At 40.3% G+C, this 20,127-nt stretch overlaps 1 protein-coding gene across 2 annotated transcripts in view; it reads left to right on the top strand.

Moving 5' to 3' along the window:
- DNAJC3 (DnaJ heat shock protein family (Hsp40) member C3) overlaps nt 1-13,696 on the top strand; it is a 109,209-nt gene extending 95,513 nt beyond the window's left edge. For both annotated transcript variants that reach the window (XM_003257394.4, XM_030813563.1), the window contains exons 10-12: nt 4,676-4,808; nt 5,788-5,936; nt 9,577-13,696. In XM_003257394.4, coding sequence (XP_003257442.1) covers nt 4,676-4,808; nt 5,788-5,936; nt 9,577-9,734 — 440 coding nt within the window. In that variant the 3' untranslated portion in view covers nt 9,735-13,696. The remainder of the gene's footprint in view (nt 1-4,675; nt 4,809-5,787; nt 5,937-9,576) is intronic.
- Nucleotides 13,697-20,127: the final 6,431 nt, after the last annotated feature.

Genomic DNA, 20,127 nt, shown 5'->3' on the forward strand with positions numbered 1-20,127 from the left:
GGTTAATGCTGCAGCCAGTGTCTCCATATACAGGGGCCAGAACCTGCCCAGCCATCCCGTAGTCATCTCACGGACTATCCTGACAGTTGCCTTATAGCTACTTCTGCTTGCCAAACTGAGGGTCCTCGGCCAAAGATAGTGGCTTCCAGATCTGCTATGGCTCTTATAGTGTGTGCTTGCATTGTGGTTCTCTCTACTTAGGTTTATTACTAATGTGCTCCCACTTCCTATCTTCCAGAAATTTATCAAAGTTGCTGGTCTGCTGTTGTCTTCAGTGCTACTATGGTTATATTACTTTTCGTCACTTTGGTGGCAAGGAGGGTAGGCAAACGTGTGTGCTTATGTCTCCCATCCTAAGCTAGTGATTTGCATTGCTCCTTAGGAACGTGCAGGGAATATAGAAGAAAAGTAATTTGGGATAGATAAGAGTTTTTAGATTCAGAAGTTAGAAAATGAATTGGCTAATATGCAACATGGTATTCTTTATCTAGGGCTAACATATGTCTGGCTTATTCTACTTTTCATAGCTGTTCAGTAATGGTGGGATAAACATTAGATGTGTGTGTGTGTGTGTGTGTGTGTGTGTTTTATACTTTAAGTTCTGGGGTACATGTGCAGAATGTACAGGTTTGTTACATAGGTATACACATGCCATGGTGATTTGCTGCACCCATCAACCTGTCATCTACATTAGGTATTTCTCCTAATGCTATCCCTCCCCCAGCCCCCCACCTCCCCACAGGCCCCGGTGTGTGATATTCCCCCTCCCTGTGTCCACATGTTCTCATTTTTCAGCTCCCACTTATGAGTGAGAACATGCAGTGTTTGGTTTTCTGTTCCTGTGTTAGTTTGCTGAGAACAATGGTTTCCAGCTTCATCCATGTCCCTGTGAAGGACATGAACTCACCTTTTTTATGGCTGCATAGTATTCCATGGTATATATGTGCCACATTTTCTTTATCTAGTCTATCATTGATGGACATTTGGGTTGGTTCCAAGTCTTTGCTATTGTGAACAGTGCTGCAATAAACATACCTGTGCATGTGTCTTTATAGTAGAATGATTTATAATCCTTTGGGTATGTACCCAGTAATGGGATTGCTGGGTCAAATGGTATTTCTGGTTGTAGATCCTTGAGGAATTGCCACACTGTCTTCCACAATGGTTGAACTAATTAACTCTCCCACCAACGGTGTAAATGCCTTCCTATTTCTCCACATCCTCTCCAGCATCTGTTGTTTCCTGACTTTTTAATGATCGCCATTCTAACTGGTGTGAGATAGTACCTCATTGTGGTTTTGATTTGCATTTCTCTAATGACCAGTGATGATGAGCTTTTTTTCATATGCCTGTTGGCTGCATAAATGTCTTCTTTTGAGAAGTGTCTGTTCATATCCTTTGCCCACTTTTTGATAGGGTTGTTTTCTTGTAAATTCGTTTAAGTTCCCTTAGATTCTGGATGTTAGCCCTTTGTCAGATGGATAGATTGCAAAAATTTTCTCCCATTCATGGCAAAAAAATTATCCCATGTAGGTTGCCTGTTCATGCTGATGATAGTTTCTTTTGCTGTGGAGAAGCTCTTTAGTTTAATGAGATCCCATTTGTCAACTTTGGCTTTTGTTGCCATTGCTTTTGATGTTTTAGTCATGAAGTCTTTGTCCATGCCTATGTTCTGAATGGTATTCTTCTAGGGTGTTTATGGTTTTATGTCTTATGTTTAAGTCTTTAATCCACCTCGAGTTAATTTTTGTATAAGGTGTAAGGAAGGGGTCCAGTTTCAGTTTTCCGCATATGGCTAGCCAGTTTTCCAACACCATTTATTAAACAAGGAATCCTTTCACCATTGCTTGTTTTTTGTCTATTGTTTTGTCTATTGTTTTGTTTTGTTTTTAGATGCTCTCAGAGTGTGGAGTCTGAGAAAGTATAATCTAATATGGTCTGTCTAGTTATATCTGTGGGAAGTCTTACATCATCCATACTTAGGTTCCTAATTAGTTGTCTGCAATTATGTGAATATAGGAAATAACCTGTAATTTTACATTTTTGTCTTATGTTGGGAAAAATGTGTTCACTTTAAATTTTAATACAAATACGATACAAAAGACTGTTTTGGGGAGATAACCCTGAACATGTAAGAATGAAAAGGTTTTAAATGTAGAGTCTGCACAAGTAGCAAAATTGTGTATATTGAAACATCTTCCTATTGTATTCCTTCAAGGTCTGTTTCCTTACTAAGCTACGTGTTGTGCTATGGTTGTTAATTGTAAAGTTAAACCTTACTACTGTTGCTGATGGTTTTGTTTTTATACTAAATTGGGAGAAGTTTTTTATGTCCCTGTGGGTTGGGCTATAGTAACATTTAATTTAATGATGCGCTGATGCGAGAATTCACTTTAGGATAAAAGATTGAAGAGTCCCCTTTCCCAGTGCCACAGAGCCAAAGGTGGTGGTGGTTCGTTTTTCTATGTGGTGTGTAGCCTGTCAAAATTTGTTAGTCTTGTTGTAGGACTCTTTCCTTAGTTCAGCTAAAGACGGGGGGTCCTTGTCACACGGCCACGAAAAATGAGGCTCACAGACAATTTGAAGAGGGCAGGACTTATTGGGTGAAAAGGAAAAGAGGGAAACAGGGACTGTCTACAAGGCCAGAGTCCCAGCTAGTGTGCTTCCCACCTTGCAGATTGAATCCCAGGTTCCATCCAGGAAGAGGAGGGAGGGGCCAGGCTCCTTCCCGCTGCAAATGGCGGGAACTTCCCGAGGCTCCACCCCAGTGCGCACTCCTCCCAGTGTGCAGGCCAGCTGGCATTTTTCCGGGAACCCCTTTGCATTTGGCTGTCTCAGTCTTACGCCAATATCTTTCTCATTTTAATCTGTCCAAGGTGCCTTACATTCCCTCCATGTTTAGCTATTGTGAAGATGAGTGTTCACATGTCTTTTATCCTAGTGAAATGCATTTTCATAAAAACAAGAATTTGAACCCAGCAATCTATTATTGGAATTATCTATGCAGGGAGAATATTGAGAAAAATTTGAGTAGGGGCTTCCCTAGACCATCCCCAGATTTGGTGATCTGGTAAGAAGCCACACAGGACTCAGCACAGGGAAAAGGTGCAAGGGGGAAAATCTGGAGGAAACCAGGCAGCAGATTCCAGGACTTCTCTCCCTGTGATGTCATAAAGGACAAGCTTAATTTTTCCAGTAATGAGAAATTCTACGATGTGTGAAATGTTGTCTACCAGGGAAGCTCGTTATAGAAACTGCACCCAGAGTTTTTGTTGGGGACTAGTCATGGACACCTTTTGTCTGGACTGCACCAAAATCCCAGACTGCTAGAAGGAAAGATGTTTAGCATAAACTGTATTTTTCATACAAACAGTTCAGGCATGACTCATTCTTACCATGGAATGTTGGGAACACTCGTGAAATCTGGCCTCCCAAACATCAGCAGTAAGCCAACCTTGTCAGCAAAGTTTTCTAAGGATAGTTGTCTCAGGACTGCTGTGTTGACTCTCTTCTGCATATTAGATACCCAGATGCCATGTATTTTCTAAGTATTTAAAATACTGCTGGGCGTGGTGGTGCGTGCCTGTAGTCCCAGCTACTTCATGGGCCTAAGGCAGGAGGATGGCTTGTGCCTGGGAGGTCGAGGCTGCAGTCAGCCAAAGTGACAGAGACCCTGTCTCTTAAAATTTTTTAAAAAAATACTGTGTAATAAAATAAAAGATGTAATGTGGATAGTCACCAGACTCCCTATACTGGGACTGTATGTATGTGTTTTGTATTTTGATTAACACAGGTTTGTAATAGTGTTAAAGCCTGTGGGTTACTGAGTCATTCGGATTGTGGACATTTCCTTCGGTTCCCTTTTTTTCTATCAGTTTTTTTTTTCTAGCTTCCCATTGGCCAAACCCACCTCCTGATCCCTTTCTAAACATCTAATTCTTCTGCACTGTTGTCAATCCATAGCTGACCAGGCAGATTTTCTTTATCACTGTCTTTCTTTCCTGTGTAACAACCACTTCGTCTTAATGGTGGTAAGATTGCTCTGGATAAAGTGCTGATATTAACATATGTACCCAGAGGGTATGGGGAGATAATGCGGGAGGGTGGGCAAGTAAACAGCAGTACATTTTGTTGAACGAGAATAATAAACTACCTAAACTCAGTTGTCATTATTATGCCTTTAAAACCTTTTTTTTTTTTTTTTTTTAAGACGAAATCTCGCTCTGTCACCCAGGTTGGAGTGCAGTGGGGCGATGTTGGCCACTGCAAGCCTCCCAGGTTCAAGCGGTTTTCCTGCCTCAGCCTCCCGAGTAGCTGGGACTACAGGCATGCGCCACCATGCCCGGCTAATTTTTTTTTTTTTTTTTTTTTTTTTTTTTTTAGTAGAGACGGGGTTTCACTGTGTTAGCCAGGCTGGTTTTGAACTCCTGACCCTCATGATCCGCCCACCTCGGCCTCCCAAAGTGATGGGATCACAGGCATGAGCCCCCGTGCCCGGCCTCTTAAATATTCTTGATCAAAGTTACTAACGGGGTATCACTTAAGGTTTTTGGCAATAATGGCCAAAGAGTGAAGGGGTTGGGGGATGATGACTTTAGCATCAATTTTATAGGATAAGAAAAGGCAACAAATGATAATTTGCCTTAACAGTATTATCTTAACCGTATTTTGACAGCTATTCAGGATTATGAAACTGCTCAGGAACACAATGAAAACGATCAGCAGATTCGAGAAGGTCTAGAGAAAGCACAAAGATTATTGAAACAGTCACAGAAACGAGATTATTATAAAATCTTGGGAGTAAAAAGGTGAATTGTTAATTTAAAATTATTCTGCTATTTTTAATCAAGTCTGTTTCAAAGCTAATCATTGCTCTTTTTCTTCTCTGATTAATTTTCTTTACTTATGTAATTTCAGTCATATGGATTAAACCTTAACAATCTTTAACATTAGAAAGCTACTTTGAGTATTTTATAGGCAAGTTTCTTTGATAGAGACCAATAATGCAACAACAGAGAATTAGTAGTTGGCAACAAAGATGACACTGTAGTATGAATGGGTCCTAGGCCTAGATTTTTTAAGAAGGGTTAAGGGGTAGGAGTGAGATTTCTTTTGGTGGGGATGGAGGAGGAGACGGAATGGGTAAAGAAAAAGCCTTCTCTAGGCCTAAAAATAAAGTAGTACTTTCAGAATGAAGTCTGAAATTAAGATCTACCTTACATAAAAGTACATACTAAGTAAATGATACACCTCCCAGTGCCTGTGACTGAATTCTGAAATTAAGTAAATGACATACCTCCCAGTGCCTGTGACTGAATTCTGAAATTAAGTAAATGATATACCTCCCAGTGGTTCGCTGAGTAAACCATCAATCTTTCAAAATTCGGAATCTTTGTGCTTACTATTAAGTAAGCTAATGCAGAAGCATAATTGAAAGTGGCATTCAGGGTCAAATATCTTTTTAATACCAAGAATTGAATTACGGTAACTTGGAAATTCAGAAAGTTAAAAAATTCATTGATGTACCTTTTTTAAAAAAGGGAAAGTTCTAAAGATCAGGAGTGCTTTATTCTCAGTAATCTTAGTGAGAGAGTATCCAAGGAAGCCTGATGTCAGCTTTAATGATCATCCAGAACTGTGTATGCAGATCTTTGGCCTGTGATACCATTGGAACTATTTTATAAAACCAGTTTGTTAATTGCCGGTAGGATCTTAATCAGCTCTTCTGATTTTTATGATAGTATGTTAGACACTTCTGCACTAATTATTTATTTTACCACCCCTCAGAAATGCCAAAAAGCAAGAAATCATTAAAGCATACCGAAAATTAGCACTGCAGTGGCACCCAGATAACTTCCAGAATGAAGAAGAAAAGAAAAAAGCTGAGAAAAAGTTCATTGACATAGCAGCTGCTAAAGAAGTCCTCTCTGATCCAGGTATTGTTAGCTTTTATTCCTTTGACTCATCCTAGAGGTGGTGTTAGAAGCAAGGGTGGAACGTGTGGTGGGTTCTCCATGTGGGGCTGTATAGGCAGTGACGGGTCCTGAGCCCAGTTTCAGAGGTCCAGTTTTATGCCTGCCCTCATTCAATCCTCTTATGCTGGGCACCCTCCTGTTGCAGGGTACAGTGGAAAGACCATCAAATGTGGAATCAGAGGGCCTGAATTTGAATCTTTTTTTTCTACTCAAGTTATCAGAACTTTTTGGTCTCAGTTTTTTCAACACTGAGCGTAAGAAGATCTCTCAGGTTCCCTCTAACCTCAAAGGTCAATGATGAATTTTCTCCACCAAGCTTACAGGAGCTTGATGAGGAAACCAGCTTGCCAGGCTGGATTACATGGAGTGGGAGAAGAACAGATGTCTGGCCTAGGGCCTGCTTTGCCCCGTATGTGTTCACCAGGAATCTTGCCCTGAATCATAGGATCATTAGATTCATAGGCTTATATGTGTTCTTTTTTAAAATTTTTATTTTTTGTAGAAATGGGATCTCACTGTGTTGCCCAGGCTGGTCTTTAACTCCTGGGCTAAAGTGATCTTCCCAAAGTTCTGAGATTACAGGTGTGAGCCTCTGCACCTGGCCACGTGTGTTCTTTTGCTGTACAGTAATATGGCCTGGAAATTTCATAAGAGGGAGACAGGCGAAGCATTGAGGTAATATTGAACAATGCTTTGCTGTTGCCAGATAATTTCATGTTAAGCTTATACTGCTTTTTTGTGGCCTTCCATGTCAGTGGGAACAGAAGCTGTGATCTGAGCTAAACAAATTAAACAAAAAGAGAGGAAAGTTTTATGTTTGTCAAATCTTTTTTGAGTACCTACTTATGCAGTGGAATTGAAAGTAAATGATCCTTTGTTTTCAAGTAACTTATAATCCAGTAAAGGAGACAGAAATGTACTTCCCTTATCAAGTAGTGTTGGATACATACTGTCCTGTTACTTAGCAAATATTGAGTGGCTACAACCTGCCTTAAGCAGTTCAATCCTCTTAGTTTGTGCAGTACACAGGTGTGATAGTGTATCAGACTGGGAGTCAGGGTCTTCTTATGGGAGGGGGACTTTGTGCTAAGTTTTAAGGTAGCAGGGAGCCAACCAAGGGGATGGGTGTCCCTGCACAGAGGCATGCACTGAAGAAAGAGCTGCAGGTCCTTTTTCTTACCTCCTGTTGTTATGTTCAGGATGAACCATCTTTTCTTTTAAAGACTTTAAAGTTTTTTACTATGCATATATCAAAACACATGTATCATATTTATGAATATGTTTAGTAGAATCACATGATGTATGCAATCTGAAACTTAATTTTCACTTGAAATAAATCTTGGCTATAGTTTTTTCTCATTGAAAAATGGTTACCTCATTCTTTGAGATGTATGCAGACCACTCCACTGAATTTTTAAGTAATTACACGATGTGGATATAGCTGAATTCACTTCCCCTTCCATTCACAGCATCCTTTCTCTGGGGCCATTATCACCCCCACACCTATGCAGAGTTCACTACTGTTCTAAGTGCTAACACCCTAGATTAATTTTGCCTGTGAGATATCAAAGATATGGGGCCTGAGTCTAACTGCATTAGCTTTTATAAAACAAAGCTGAGTTTCAGATCACCTACAATACCCGCTTAGTTATTAACACTCAGCATAAGAACCCTCCATTTTACTGGTGGGTTTCCTCCTCCTAAATATGTGGCTTCAGATTAACCTCCCGGAATGAAGTAAACTGGCTTTTCTCTAAGTATCTTTGAACCCCTAAAGGACAAGTTACTGTGAGAGAGCAAAGTGAGACTTGGGATTATTTTTATATTTGCAATTTTTCTGCATTCTCTATTTTCCATTTATTAAAAAACCTAGCTATATGTTGTCTTTTTTTTTTTTTGTAAGTTCAGGGGTACATGTGCAGGTTTGTTACATAGGTAAATGTGTGTTATGGGGGTTTGTTGTACAGATTATTTCATCACCCAGGTATTAAGTCTAGAACCCATTAGTTATTATTCCTGATCCTCTCCCTCCTCCCACCCTTCACCCTCCAACAGGCCCCAGTGTCTGTTGTTCCCCTTTATGCATCCATGAGTTCTCATCATTTAGCTCCCACTTGTGAGAATATGTGGTATTTGGTTTTCTGTTCCTGCATTAGTTTGCTAAGGATAGTGGCCTTCAGCTCCATCCATGCCCCTGCAAAGGACATGATCTCATTCTTTTTTATGGCTGCATAGTATTCCATGGTGTATATGTACCACATTTTCTTTATCCAGTCTATCATTGATGGGCATTAGGTTGATTCCATGTCTTTTCTATTGTGAGTAGAGCTGCAATAAACAGATACGTGCATGTGTCTTTATAATGGAGCAATTTGTATTCTTTTGGGTATATACCCAGTAATGAGATTGCTGAGTTGAATGGTATTTCTGTCTTTAAGGAATTGCCACACTGTCTTCCACAATGGCTGAATGAATTTACATTCCCACCAATAGTGTATAAGCATTCCTTTTTCACCACAACCTTGGCAGCATCTATTTTTTTTTACTTTTTAATAGCCATTTTTTATTTGCAATAATGATCTAATTATTTGCTCTAGTGATCAGTGATGTTGAGCTTTTTTTCATATGATTGTTGGCTGCATAAATGTCTTCTTTTGACAAGTGTCTGTTCATGTCCTTTGCCCACTTTTTAATGGCGTTGTTTTCTTGTACATTTAAGTTCCTTGTAGACCTTTGTCAGTTGCATAGTTTGCAAAAATTTTCTCCCAGTCTGTAGGGTGTCTGTTTACTCTGTTGATAGTTTCTTTTGCTGTGCAGAAGCTCTTTAGTTTAATTAGCTCTCACTTGTCAATTTTTGTTTTTGTTGCAATTTCATGATGGAAACACCAAAAGCAATCTTTGCTCATACCTATGTCCTGAATAGTATTTGCTTAGGTTGTCTTCCAGGGTTTTTCTAATGGCTCTGAGGACATGAGCTCTTTCTTCCTATCCCTGCAATATTCCTCTCTATTGCCTTCTCCCATGTCTCTGCATTGGTCTCTCTCTGTTCAGGGCTCAGAGGCCCCGCTGTGGGGGCACCAATTGCATGGGAAGGAGAGGTGAGCCTCCTGGAGTTGTATGTTATGGAGGCCCCTCTCCCCTCATGTCTGAGGAGCCTTAGTGCTAGAATGCTCATTAGATGCTTGATGAGGTCATTGCCTTACAGACTTTATTTTGGGGATTAGGGTGGTGAGCTGGCTGTTTCATTAGAATTGTAGACTTTTGGAAGTTTCTTTCTCTTGAATTATTTTTTTCCAAATAATTTCATTGGGTAGTTATCAAGCTTGGGTAGCTTCTTCTGGAGTGAGATTTAGGGGCCTGAATCTCAATAAATACCTATTTTCAACCCTGAACCTCACCCTCCTTGTGGCAAATTTCTCTAGTCTGTTTCTTCAGGGTGGGAATGGGAGAGCCTGGATTTGAATGTCAGGCACAACTCTTGATAACTGAAAAGTAAGTAGCTCCTCAAGCCCACCCACCCTCCTCTGCCCAAAGAAAACATTCCCTCTGCCCCCTATACCTTAGATATTATCTGGTTCTTAATTTTCTGATTTCTTTCTAGAAATGAGAAAGAAGTTTGACGACGGAGAAGATCCCTTGGATGCAGAGAGCCAGCAAGGAGGCGGCGGCAACCCTTTCCACAGAAGCTGGAACTCATGGCAAGGGTTCAATCCCTTCAGCTCAGGCGGACCATTTAGATTTAAATTCCACTTCAATTAAAACAACTGTTTTTCTGCTCTTCTTCCTTAATTTTTTTAAAGATTAAAAACAAAGAAATCTTGTTCCAGGACCCTAATGAAAAAAAGTTTCAAATCTTTCAGTTTGTCCATGACCAAAGAGTTGCTTTAATAGGAAAAAATCTGTTCTTATCCCTGTTAGATTTATGGTTAATGGGTTTGCAACGGCAGGGAGGCAAGGAATGGTTCTATTTCTGACAGAGCAGCCTGCATCTGCTTTATGCTGTCTGGAGGGAAGTGGTCTGAGGCAGGCTCACCTGTGGACGTGCTCACGTATTCTGTATTTTTCTACACTGGAGCTGAGATTCTTCTCTTCACAGCCTTGCAGAGTAAGTCAGTGCCTACAAGTGTAAGAAGGAGCTGTAATCTTCATGAGAATGGTTATGCTTCTGTATTCTTAAAGAGAACATGAACATTTTTGAGCTGTATGTTCTTAGGGACAACTGTGCTTCGATGTGGTCAGTCTTGTCACTTGTGAGTAGCTGTGAAATCTTTAGTGTGCATGTGTTTACACCTCTGTGGTCTGTCAACATGGCTGTCACTGAAGGAGGAGCAAGAGACCATCTTTTAGGAACCCTGCCACCAAATAATAATATATCCAGGCTTAGTCTTTGGATAAATGTTAAATGTACATTTTTTTGGTTCAGTACCTGAAGAATACTGAAACTTGAATCTATAAATTCCTATGGACCCTTTTAATATTAAACACAACAAATTAAAAGTTATAGGTAAAATAGGTTCAGATAAAATAGTGGTGGTATTTAAAATAATATTGCTGAAGTGCAGACTGAAATACTTTTTAAACAACTGAAGTTCTGAGTTTTTATAGGGAATTTCATGTAACAAGTCTTGGCTTAAGAAACATAAAGTTGTGCAGTCAACATAAATAAATACAGAATGCCATGTTTCCCACTTTTAAGTAAAGACAGTGGGCAGCTTCTGTTTCTCCTTCTATCAATCAAGGCTTCACCCTATCTTAAAGGTCTGTGGTGCCTCCCACGTGGGACCTGTCTGCTGGTATGTGTTAAACAGCAGACCTGCCCTTCTACCAGATCTTGATGCCTCTAATGTTCTCCTGCCTACAAGAAAATACAGGCAAGTTTAGTCAGGTCTGGCTGTATTTCCACTGTTGTTTCATTTAATAAGATGGCATCTCCTCTTGAGATATGTTCTTCTTACCTTTTAAGAAGATACCATTTAAGAAGCGAACTATTCAGTCTTTGTATACTGAATGCTTTTTCTCTAAAAAATGTTAATCAAGAATATTGAATATTTATGGAACTCTTGATGCTGCATTTGAAAGCTGAAGGAATTACTTTAGATAGGAATTGCTACCTTTATTCTAGAAAGGTTTGGTTTCTGCCTCAAAGCATTTTGAAGTGTTTTAACCATTAAAGGGTCTAATTTTTTTTTTCTTAATGAAATCAAGCATTTTAATTCACTGTGGGAGGCATCCTGACCACGGACATCCATAACAGCAAAGCACAATTGTTTTTGTCTGTAGTCATATCCTGAAACATATGTGGACAAATTTTTAACTGAGAGACAAAAATCACATAGTTGAATTGAGCAGAACACTTAGGTGCTTTCTGCGCTATTTAGGAGTCTACTTCTTACCAATAAACTTGACAACGCATTTGAAAAGCTAGTGAACACCTTGCAGCTTTCATTTTGCTTTAATGTTTCAATTCAAGCCAGTGTAAAAATAATTTCCAAGGCATTTCTGTTTATTCTTTAGTAATCTCACTACTGGCTATGTCAGCAATATCTTTTTCAATCTGGTTCCTTTTGTATATGATGTCACTGTGACCTCTTTGAAAAAGCCTAGTGATGGCTTTTACCTACTTTGAAAATAATTTTCACATAGAATCAGAAAAAAAGGAAGTATCAAATCACTTGCCCTTCCACTTGGAGAGCACGACAGTTGCCAACAGCAAGGAGTCAAGGGCTGCACCGGAGATGTGTCCGGGGCCTGGCCACCTCCCACCTGCTGCCCAGAGGCTCGTTTGCATTTTCATTTTTTTTCCGCTTGTAACAACCATAGTTTCAGTTCCTAAATTCTTATCATGGATTTAACTTAGTCATCTTAACTGACGTGCAGAGTTACTTGCCTGTTTTCTGTGAAGAGAGAAAAGCAGCTCTGGTGCCACATGGCAGTGCCATGGAGGGAAATGAATTCTCTGCAATCTGTTGTTTCGCTGATTCATGAAGAAAGTTACCGTTGAATTTCAGCCTTGATGGCCGTCGGCAGTTTTCTGGTGTCCACCCAAACGAAAAGACAGTCACTCCCTGCTTCCCCTAACGTGTGACTGAGAAGCAGCCTGGATGTGTAAAGAGATAGTCATTCCCCCTGCCTGTCTCACTGTAGGGTAGCATTATCCACTGTAAAACCATACAACTTTCATTTTCCCTTGGGGACTGCAGGTGCCAGGTAACCTTTTTTTTTTTTTTTTTTTTTTTTTTTTTTGAGACAGTCTTGCTCTGTTGCCCAGGCTGGAGTGCAGGGACACCTCTTGGGTTCAAGTGATTCTCCTGCCTCAGCCTCCAAGTAGCTGGGACTATAGGTGCACACCACCATGCCTGGATAATTTTTGTGTTTTTAGTAGAAATGGGGTTTCACTGTGTTACCCAGGATGGTCTTGATCTCCTGACCTTGTGATCTGCCCGCCTTGGCCTTCCAGAGTGCTGGGATTATAGGCATGAGCCACTGCGCCTGGCCATCAGGTAACCTTTATGGCTCTTTCAGGAAAAGTGAAATCAGAGAGGGGTACCCTAGCCATAGCTCTGTTGTATTCTGCTCTTCTTTGCTTTTTGGTGAGCTCCATGGGTGGAGTTATCAGTGGTCTGTACTTTGTGGATATTTTGCCCAGCAGGAAGTATTAGACACATCAGTCTAGAGGCATTGTGAAAAGGTTCCAAAACGGGAGACGAAATTTAATTCCTTCCTCAATTCTGAAAGTTTGTGCTTTCTTACCATGAATAGATGAAAACTTGAAAAAAATCTTGACATTTACTAATGTGAATCGGATGTAACATACTACTACTTCTACAATGCCTTTCTCTTTAGTCAGTATTAAAAATCTTTTTTAAAGTATTGGTATGAAAACAAATTTTTGTTGCCCTGATAATGGAATTTTAAAACTACCCACAGTTTAAGAGAAAACATAACTGGGTAAAAAAGGTAGCCAATAAAACCACAATTTGAAATTGATAACGATTTTCTACTCACAATGGATGATGAAAAATTTCACCTTTAAATGGGTCAGAAGTTGTCTTTGACATTTACCATGAAAAAACTACATAAAATGGCTCCCTGGTGAGGTTACAGACACAGGGCCCTGGTGATGGGCATTGCAAAGTTTTCACTGAGCACACAGCAATGGTATCACCTAGAAAAGTTCATGCAACTTTGTTGAATGTAGTTGACTTTTCCAAATTTATAAAGGAAGGAAGAAGGCAAACGTTAATTTGTCAACAACTAATATCCTTTTTCTAAATCAGATCGTTCCTTTTTTGTTAGTGGCAGTTTATCCTGTAATTTCAAATGACGTTAAGAGGTGGGATTATTTGGGGTTTTTTTTTTTGTTTACAGATGATCTCATTTGCTGAATGATTTAAGAGTAAAATTAGCCACTGCGTGGCTTTGTGTATAGTAACTGGTTTTGTTGCGCTTGTCTGTGGCTGAAACACTTACCCTGCAGTGGAAAGCTGAGCAAGGAGAAGGTAAACATTGGAGATGTTTGTGAAAATATTACTCTTACCGTGCGGTTTTAGTTTGTTTTGAATGAGAAAAGACTAAGTAACTTAATCCATCTCAATGTAGTGTTTTAATAAAAAAGGAAGCTAATATTTGAAATGGGTCTCAGACATGTCTACAAATATGGGTACTATTTTTATGCCCGTGTATTTTCACATTTAATAAAAATATTTATGGTCATATCAGTATTTCCTTGCTTTTGATTCATTTTTTGTCCTTGAATATAAAATTCTAAGAAAGTCCATCTTAGGAAAAGTCTATTTCCAACTTTGCTTCACGCAAAACCAGTGACTGAGGTGAGGTGACAAAAGGGCTCTTCCTTTACACAAGTTGACAGGGAAGGTCAGAACACACAAAGCAGAAAGGGCTAAAATCTCTTAACCCTCAAAAGTCCTAGGACAACTAAGGACTTAAAAAGTGGACAAGTCTTCCATCTCAGTACTATTAAAATGTAACACTTAAATTGGCTTTGTCTGAAGATTTTCTCTTTTATACCCCATTTGTACATTTCTGTTAAGGTCCTAAGTTTGGAGGGAGGACACTATAGCCTATCTCAAATTTCCAGCTACAAACAGAAGGAACTGTCTTCTCAGTTAATGTATTCTGCTTATCTTAAGATCCAAGGAGAGCTACAATATGTAAATGTATATAGAACTTTTCCAGAAAGCTCAAAGCTTCCAAATTTTTTTTTTTTTGAGACAGAGTCTTGCTCTGTTGTCCAGGCTGGAGTGCAGTGGCATGATCTCAGCTCACTGCAACCTCTGTCTCCCTGGTTCAAACAATTCTCTGCCACAGCCTCCTGAGTAGCTGGGATTATAGGTGCCCACCACCACGCCTGGCTAATTTTTTTGTATTTTTAGTAGAGATGGTGTTCCACCACCTTGGCCAGGCTGGTCTTGAATTCCTGACCTCGTGATCCACCTGCCTCGACCTCCCAAAGTGCTGGGATTACAGGCATGAGCCATTACACCCGGCCAAAGCTTCCAAATTCTTAATCCTCATGACATTGTGGCAGTATATGAGCAGCCAGCCTGAGTCTGAAGATAAACAGCATGAACACGTGGAGCAGGCATGAGGGCTGTAGGGAAACTGCAAGAAGAAGGGAGGTCCAGGTCCTCTTCCCAGAGCCTCAGGAGCTCTCACTGAGCAGGCACCAAACCCGCTCCCTCCCTACCCCCAGGCCCAAATCAGTGCTTCATGATCTTTAAAAAAATATTTTAATCTTAATGCCAGCTTAGAGTTCACACCTCAGAGACCCTGAACTCTGCAAACCCTTTTATGCTGAGCAGATCCTTTGGGAATGCTTCTATGATAAACAGGAGCTTAATATGCATATTAATTTATTGCCTTATACTAGGATTCTGTTTCTCATGAAGCATACAGGAGACAACTCAGCTTGCATGTCTATTTTGAACACATTTCCAGCCTTCACTCAGGTCTGTTTTTCCTGATCAACTCAGTCCACTGGGAAAAGCATCCCTCTGACAGAACTCCCAGGGACTGGGCCGCTGTGGCTTGGAAGGGCCACTGGGAACATTAGTGCCAAGGTCTGAGGAGACCAGAATTGAACATATTTAAAAAGCATAAGGGAGTAACCACTGCTTGCAGCATTTCTGAGTGGATTTCAACTGCTCTAAGTCATCTTGGTATTTATATACTTCCTTGTTATTACAGGAGATTTGTATAGGTATATCTTTGAGTACAGTGTGCCATTTGTAGGTATGGTTAAAAAGAATTTTTCCTTCTTACACTGTTTTTCTGAACTACATGTAGTTTTGCTCCTAAGTATGAAGATGCTTTATCTCTAAAGTATCTGTTAAAAGGATAATTTAGAGATAAAGCATCTTCATACTTAGGAGCAAAATTACAACAAGTAACTAGTTAGGGAAACCAGTATAAGAAGGAAAAATTCTCTCAAGTATCTGTTAAAAGGATGAATCTTGGGCCGGGCATGGTGGCTAACACCTGTGATCCCAGAACTTTGGGAGGCCAAGTTGGGCAGATCACCTGAGGTCAGGAGTTCAAGACCAGCCTGGCCAACATGGTGAAACTCTGTCTCTACTAAAAATACAAAAAATTAGCCGGACGTGGTGGCAGGCGCCTGTAGTCTCAGCTACTTGGGAGGCTGAGGCAGGAGAATCGCTTGAACTTGGGAGGTGGAGGTTGCAGTGAGCCAAGATTGTGCCACTGCACTCCAGCCTGGGCAACAGTGAGACTCCATCTCAAAAAGAAAAAGAAAGGATAATTCTTTTAACAAATTATATACATTTCACTGTGTCAAGTTTTCTTAGGAGATTTTAAATACCCTGTCACTTCATATATACCACTCATTGCACTATTTTGTTTCCTGCCATGTTTGTGGCTTTGTTATCTCAAGTTACAGTGGAAAGACTTCATTCTATGGTTAATGTTTGTGCAAACAAAATAGCATCTATTCCTCCTACTGAATGCATAAACATTAAGCAATTGTGGAATGAGGGGAGGGCTCTCCTTGTAGGACAGGGCCTCAGATCAGAGGAAATTCATTATAGACACTGTACAATGAAAAAAAGCAGCATTAGCAAATCTAGAGCTTTTGTCCAAAAAGTTGGTACTGCTGTTATGAATAAGTATTAGGAAACAATGCAGGCATAAAAATATTCACCGAGCAGTTTAGGATTTATATGAATGGATGTTAGTCCTTCACTGCACTTGAGGATCAAATCACAAAAGTTCTTCACATGGTTCATAAACTCACTTGCCCCGTCACCCAGGCTCCAACCTCATGGGCCTTCTTTCAGTCCTCAAACGAACAAAACTCCTTCCATACTATTCTTTCTTGCCTGGCTAGCACTAACCTTTACTTCAGGTTTCATCCTAAAACGTTACTTGTTAGGTCTGTCTTGACTTGCCCTTCACAACATTTTCATTTGGATATTAATGTCTGTCATTTATACTGTCTAGTAACCAGCTTGGCACACAGTAGGTACTTAAATTATTTGTTAAATTGTTGAAATATTTGTTCAATCTGTTCAGGGCAGAGAGACCTACTATATTACTGGCCGTATTTAGATGAAACTTTTTAGAAATCGTTTCTGGTGGAAGCAGACCGTGGGGAAACAAAGGAAAAGCTACGTACCAGCGTGAGGAAGACAAACACGGCAGAGGTCTGTAGCAGGACATCTGTATGGAAAGTAGTTTCAATCTGATGCTCTAGACTAGACACTACTACAGGATTAGTTCTATTTATTTCAACATTCGTTTTACCCACTAAAGGTAGTACCATAATTATTCCTCCTCTCCTTTTCCCGAAAATTTTAAATTAAACATAAGGTTGATCTGGAGCCCCTGTCATTCAAATAATGGTTTGAAGCCCATCTTTAAAATCTGAATAATTTTTCTTCAATTCTAATAAAACCTTTCGTGTTTAAAGTAAAATCACATCAGGGTAGGATACGAACTTACACAGTTGAGCAGATCCACATGATTGAAGTAAACTTCTTCACTTCAAGTAATTATTAACTGTAGAGGAGAAGATTATTTTCCAAATCAGAGATCTTTACAACAGAGGTGTTACTAGTTCTAAGTCAAGAGGCCTTACCTTGGAATTTCTCAGAAGATAGAAGTTTGTATTTGGTAAATGGGGTTAACAAATAGAAAATGGGGAACAGCTGTCACATTACCATAACACTTGAAGACTTTTAAAAAAGAGTGGTTCTAGGATGGGCTTACACACCTGACCGAGCCCCTCTAACTTACAAAGTTAGCTGTAATTTTGGCCATCAAAGCCCTGGACCATCATGTTTCCTCTTCCTCACTTTGCCACCAAAGGTGAGATTTTAACCAATCAACTGGTTCTTTGGAAGTGAGTGGAGCCCCATCAGTCTATGAAGTAACAGAAGTGGGCAAGACAATGGCTGGGTCTTAACTTCTGCTTGTCGGTTTGAGCATGGGCCCATCAGCACCTTTTACTTCATCTCTAACTATGGATCTGAGACACATGATCCACGTGTTCATCTGACTTGCCCTGTACCTCCTGCCCCTGTAAGTATTCTGTTGGGTCCCTGGAGCCTCTTCTGGGCAGTGGCAATTTGTTGTCTGGTTGCTTCTCAGGTGCTGGAGTCAGGACCTGGCACACAGCAACAAGCAGTTCTGTGGGCAGGTCCCACTTGTGTCAGACTACATGTTTAATATTAAAAGCCTGATTTTATAACCCCAGTCTGACATGGCTTGAGGTGCCTTTAGAAGTATTTGATGCTATCCTTCTAGGAGCTATGTTGTTCTCTAGGAGCTTGAGGTAACTGGAGCCAAATGACAGGCATTTCCCAAATACAACCTTTTGGACCTAAGCGTTGGAGGTGGTATGCCAACTTTGGATTGTCTTAATGCTCAGATTCTGGGTCTACTTTCTACATAAAGCTCACACATCACTGTGGGTCAAACACAAATGCTTCGCATTCTTAGTTTAGATACACTGTTCTGACACTTTTTCTAAGAAGGCAGAAAGAGAAGACATTTATCACTTCTCATAGTTAGAAACTAGTTCCCCCACATCCCACTGACCTCCACTACTTCCAGGATTTGATTTTTGTTAAAACTTGACATAGGGCCTGCAGCCAAGAACTAGAATTTAGGATCCTGAATATACCATGAAAGCCGTTGGATTATATTTGTTCAGCATCTCCAGGACAAGGAACTGAATGGCTTTCTCTCCAAGTGTTAGCAAATAAGCAAGACCTATGGTTCAGTTATGTAATGTGTCCCTGAGGAGGGTACATTTTTGTATGGCACAGCAGACTGTATGCATGAGAGCTCTTGACATAACAGCATTTTTAAAACAAGCCATTTAATTAAAACATCTCATTGTAAAGAAATACCTTATTTATAAATCTGGATTTTCTGGTATAAGGTGTCACTCACCTGGAAATGAAACATGTAAATTGGCCACTCAGATCACAAGATACAAACAGGGAGGGGGGGCATCAAGACTGTCTTTACATTGTTCTGTAATTTTAGCTTAATACTCCATGAAAATATGGGATCTAGAATACTAGAGAAGGCCATTGTAGGTAATAAAAGTAGGAATCCGGTGTCTCTGCCCAGCTGATCATCCTTTCTATAAGATTCTCACAGAAGTGAAGACAGGCTGGTAACAAAGGAAAACAAAGTACCATCTTATAGTTGAGGTTTGTGCCCCAGCCACCGCAGCAGACCTCTGGGTAGCTGGGTGGAGCATCTGGCCTGACCTAGAACCTTACAGAGTCTCACCTCTCACCAAGCCCCAGCTTCAGCTGACTCCCAAGAGTGAGCCGGAGAGCACCATGATGTTGGCCGCCCCAGGACCACTTACTGCTCCAGCCTCTGAGTGTACCCTATAGGATACTCTGAACTCACAGGAATAACCTAGTTCCACCAGAGCAGGCCATAAATGGTGCACTCCATTTTAACATAGACAAACACGAACAAGTAACAAAGGTAGGATGACTGTGAGAGGGAGAGGCAGGCGCTCTTATTAGGAATAAATGCAGCTGATGAGAGGAGTAGTATTTTAACTCTGGGCTGTTCTGTCAAACACAGAAGGATTAGTCTTGTTCTAAACAGCTCACAGGAGTGAGCTTCGGCTCATGATGGAACTGTGTGTACAGAGCTGTCCAAAGACGGACCAGCCTGTCTCTAGAGGTGGAGAGTTCCCTGTTGTCCCGGAATTTCCAAGATGGCCTGATGCTCAGCTTTACAGGCAGGGCCTTAGAAGAGGGGCTGGCACACTGGCTGGGGCCCAATTCTATTAAATGCTTCTCAAACTTGTCTAATTACAGAATCATCTGGAGAGCTTTTTAAACAATCATGATTTACCAAGCTTACTTTAGACCTAATGAATCAGACTCTCCACAGGATGAGGTCCAAATGGCACTGAGTTCTCTTCCAGTCCCATTATCTATGATTTTAGAATAGTTGGATAGTTTTTAAACATTTACTATTATTCATCTATTATTAATACACATCAGAAAAACAAACTGGTTACATCCTCAACTTAGTTCCCATAAAAGTACCTAGTCCTCTTAAAAAGAGAGTACACATATATCCCACATGCCCATAAATGCTTTTTATGACATAAAATTAGGAACATTAAAAAATCCAAATACCGCATAAGATTAAAACATTGTTTAAGATAAATGACTATCATGCAACAATATTACTTCCATTTTAAAACAATAGTTAAGGAATAAATGGGCTTAATTATTAATTATTGTTGTCTCAGAGGGAAAAATACAAAATAGGTTTTTGTAATTTTAAATGCATTTCTGTAATTTTATTATTATTTTTTGAGACACTCTTACTCTGTCGCCCAGGCTTGAGTGCAGTGGGCGCAATATTGGCTCACTGAAACGCCCGCCTCCTGGGTTCAAACAATTCTCCTGTCTCAGGCTCCCAAGTAGCTGGGATTACAGGTGCCCACCACCACGCCCAGCTAATTTTTTGTATTTTTCGTAGAGACGGGGTTCTGCCATGTTGGCCAGGCTGGTCTTGAACTCCTGAACTCAGGTGATCCACCTGTCTTGGCCTCCTAAAGTGCTGGGATTACAGGTGTAGCCACTGCACCCAGCCTAAATGCACTTCTGTAATTTTAAATGCATTTTGT

This window comes from Nomascus leucogenys, chromosome 5, assembly GCF_006542625.1.
Source record: "Nomascus leucogenys isolate Asia chromosome 5, Asia_NLE_v1, whole genome shotgun sequence".
NCBI lineage: Eukaryota > Metazoa > Chordata > Mammalia > Primates > Hylobatidae > Nomascus > Nomascus leucogenys.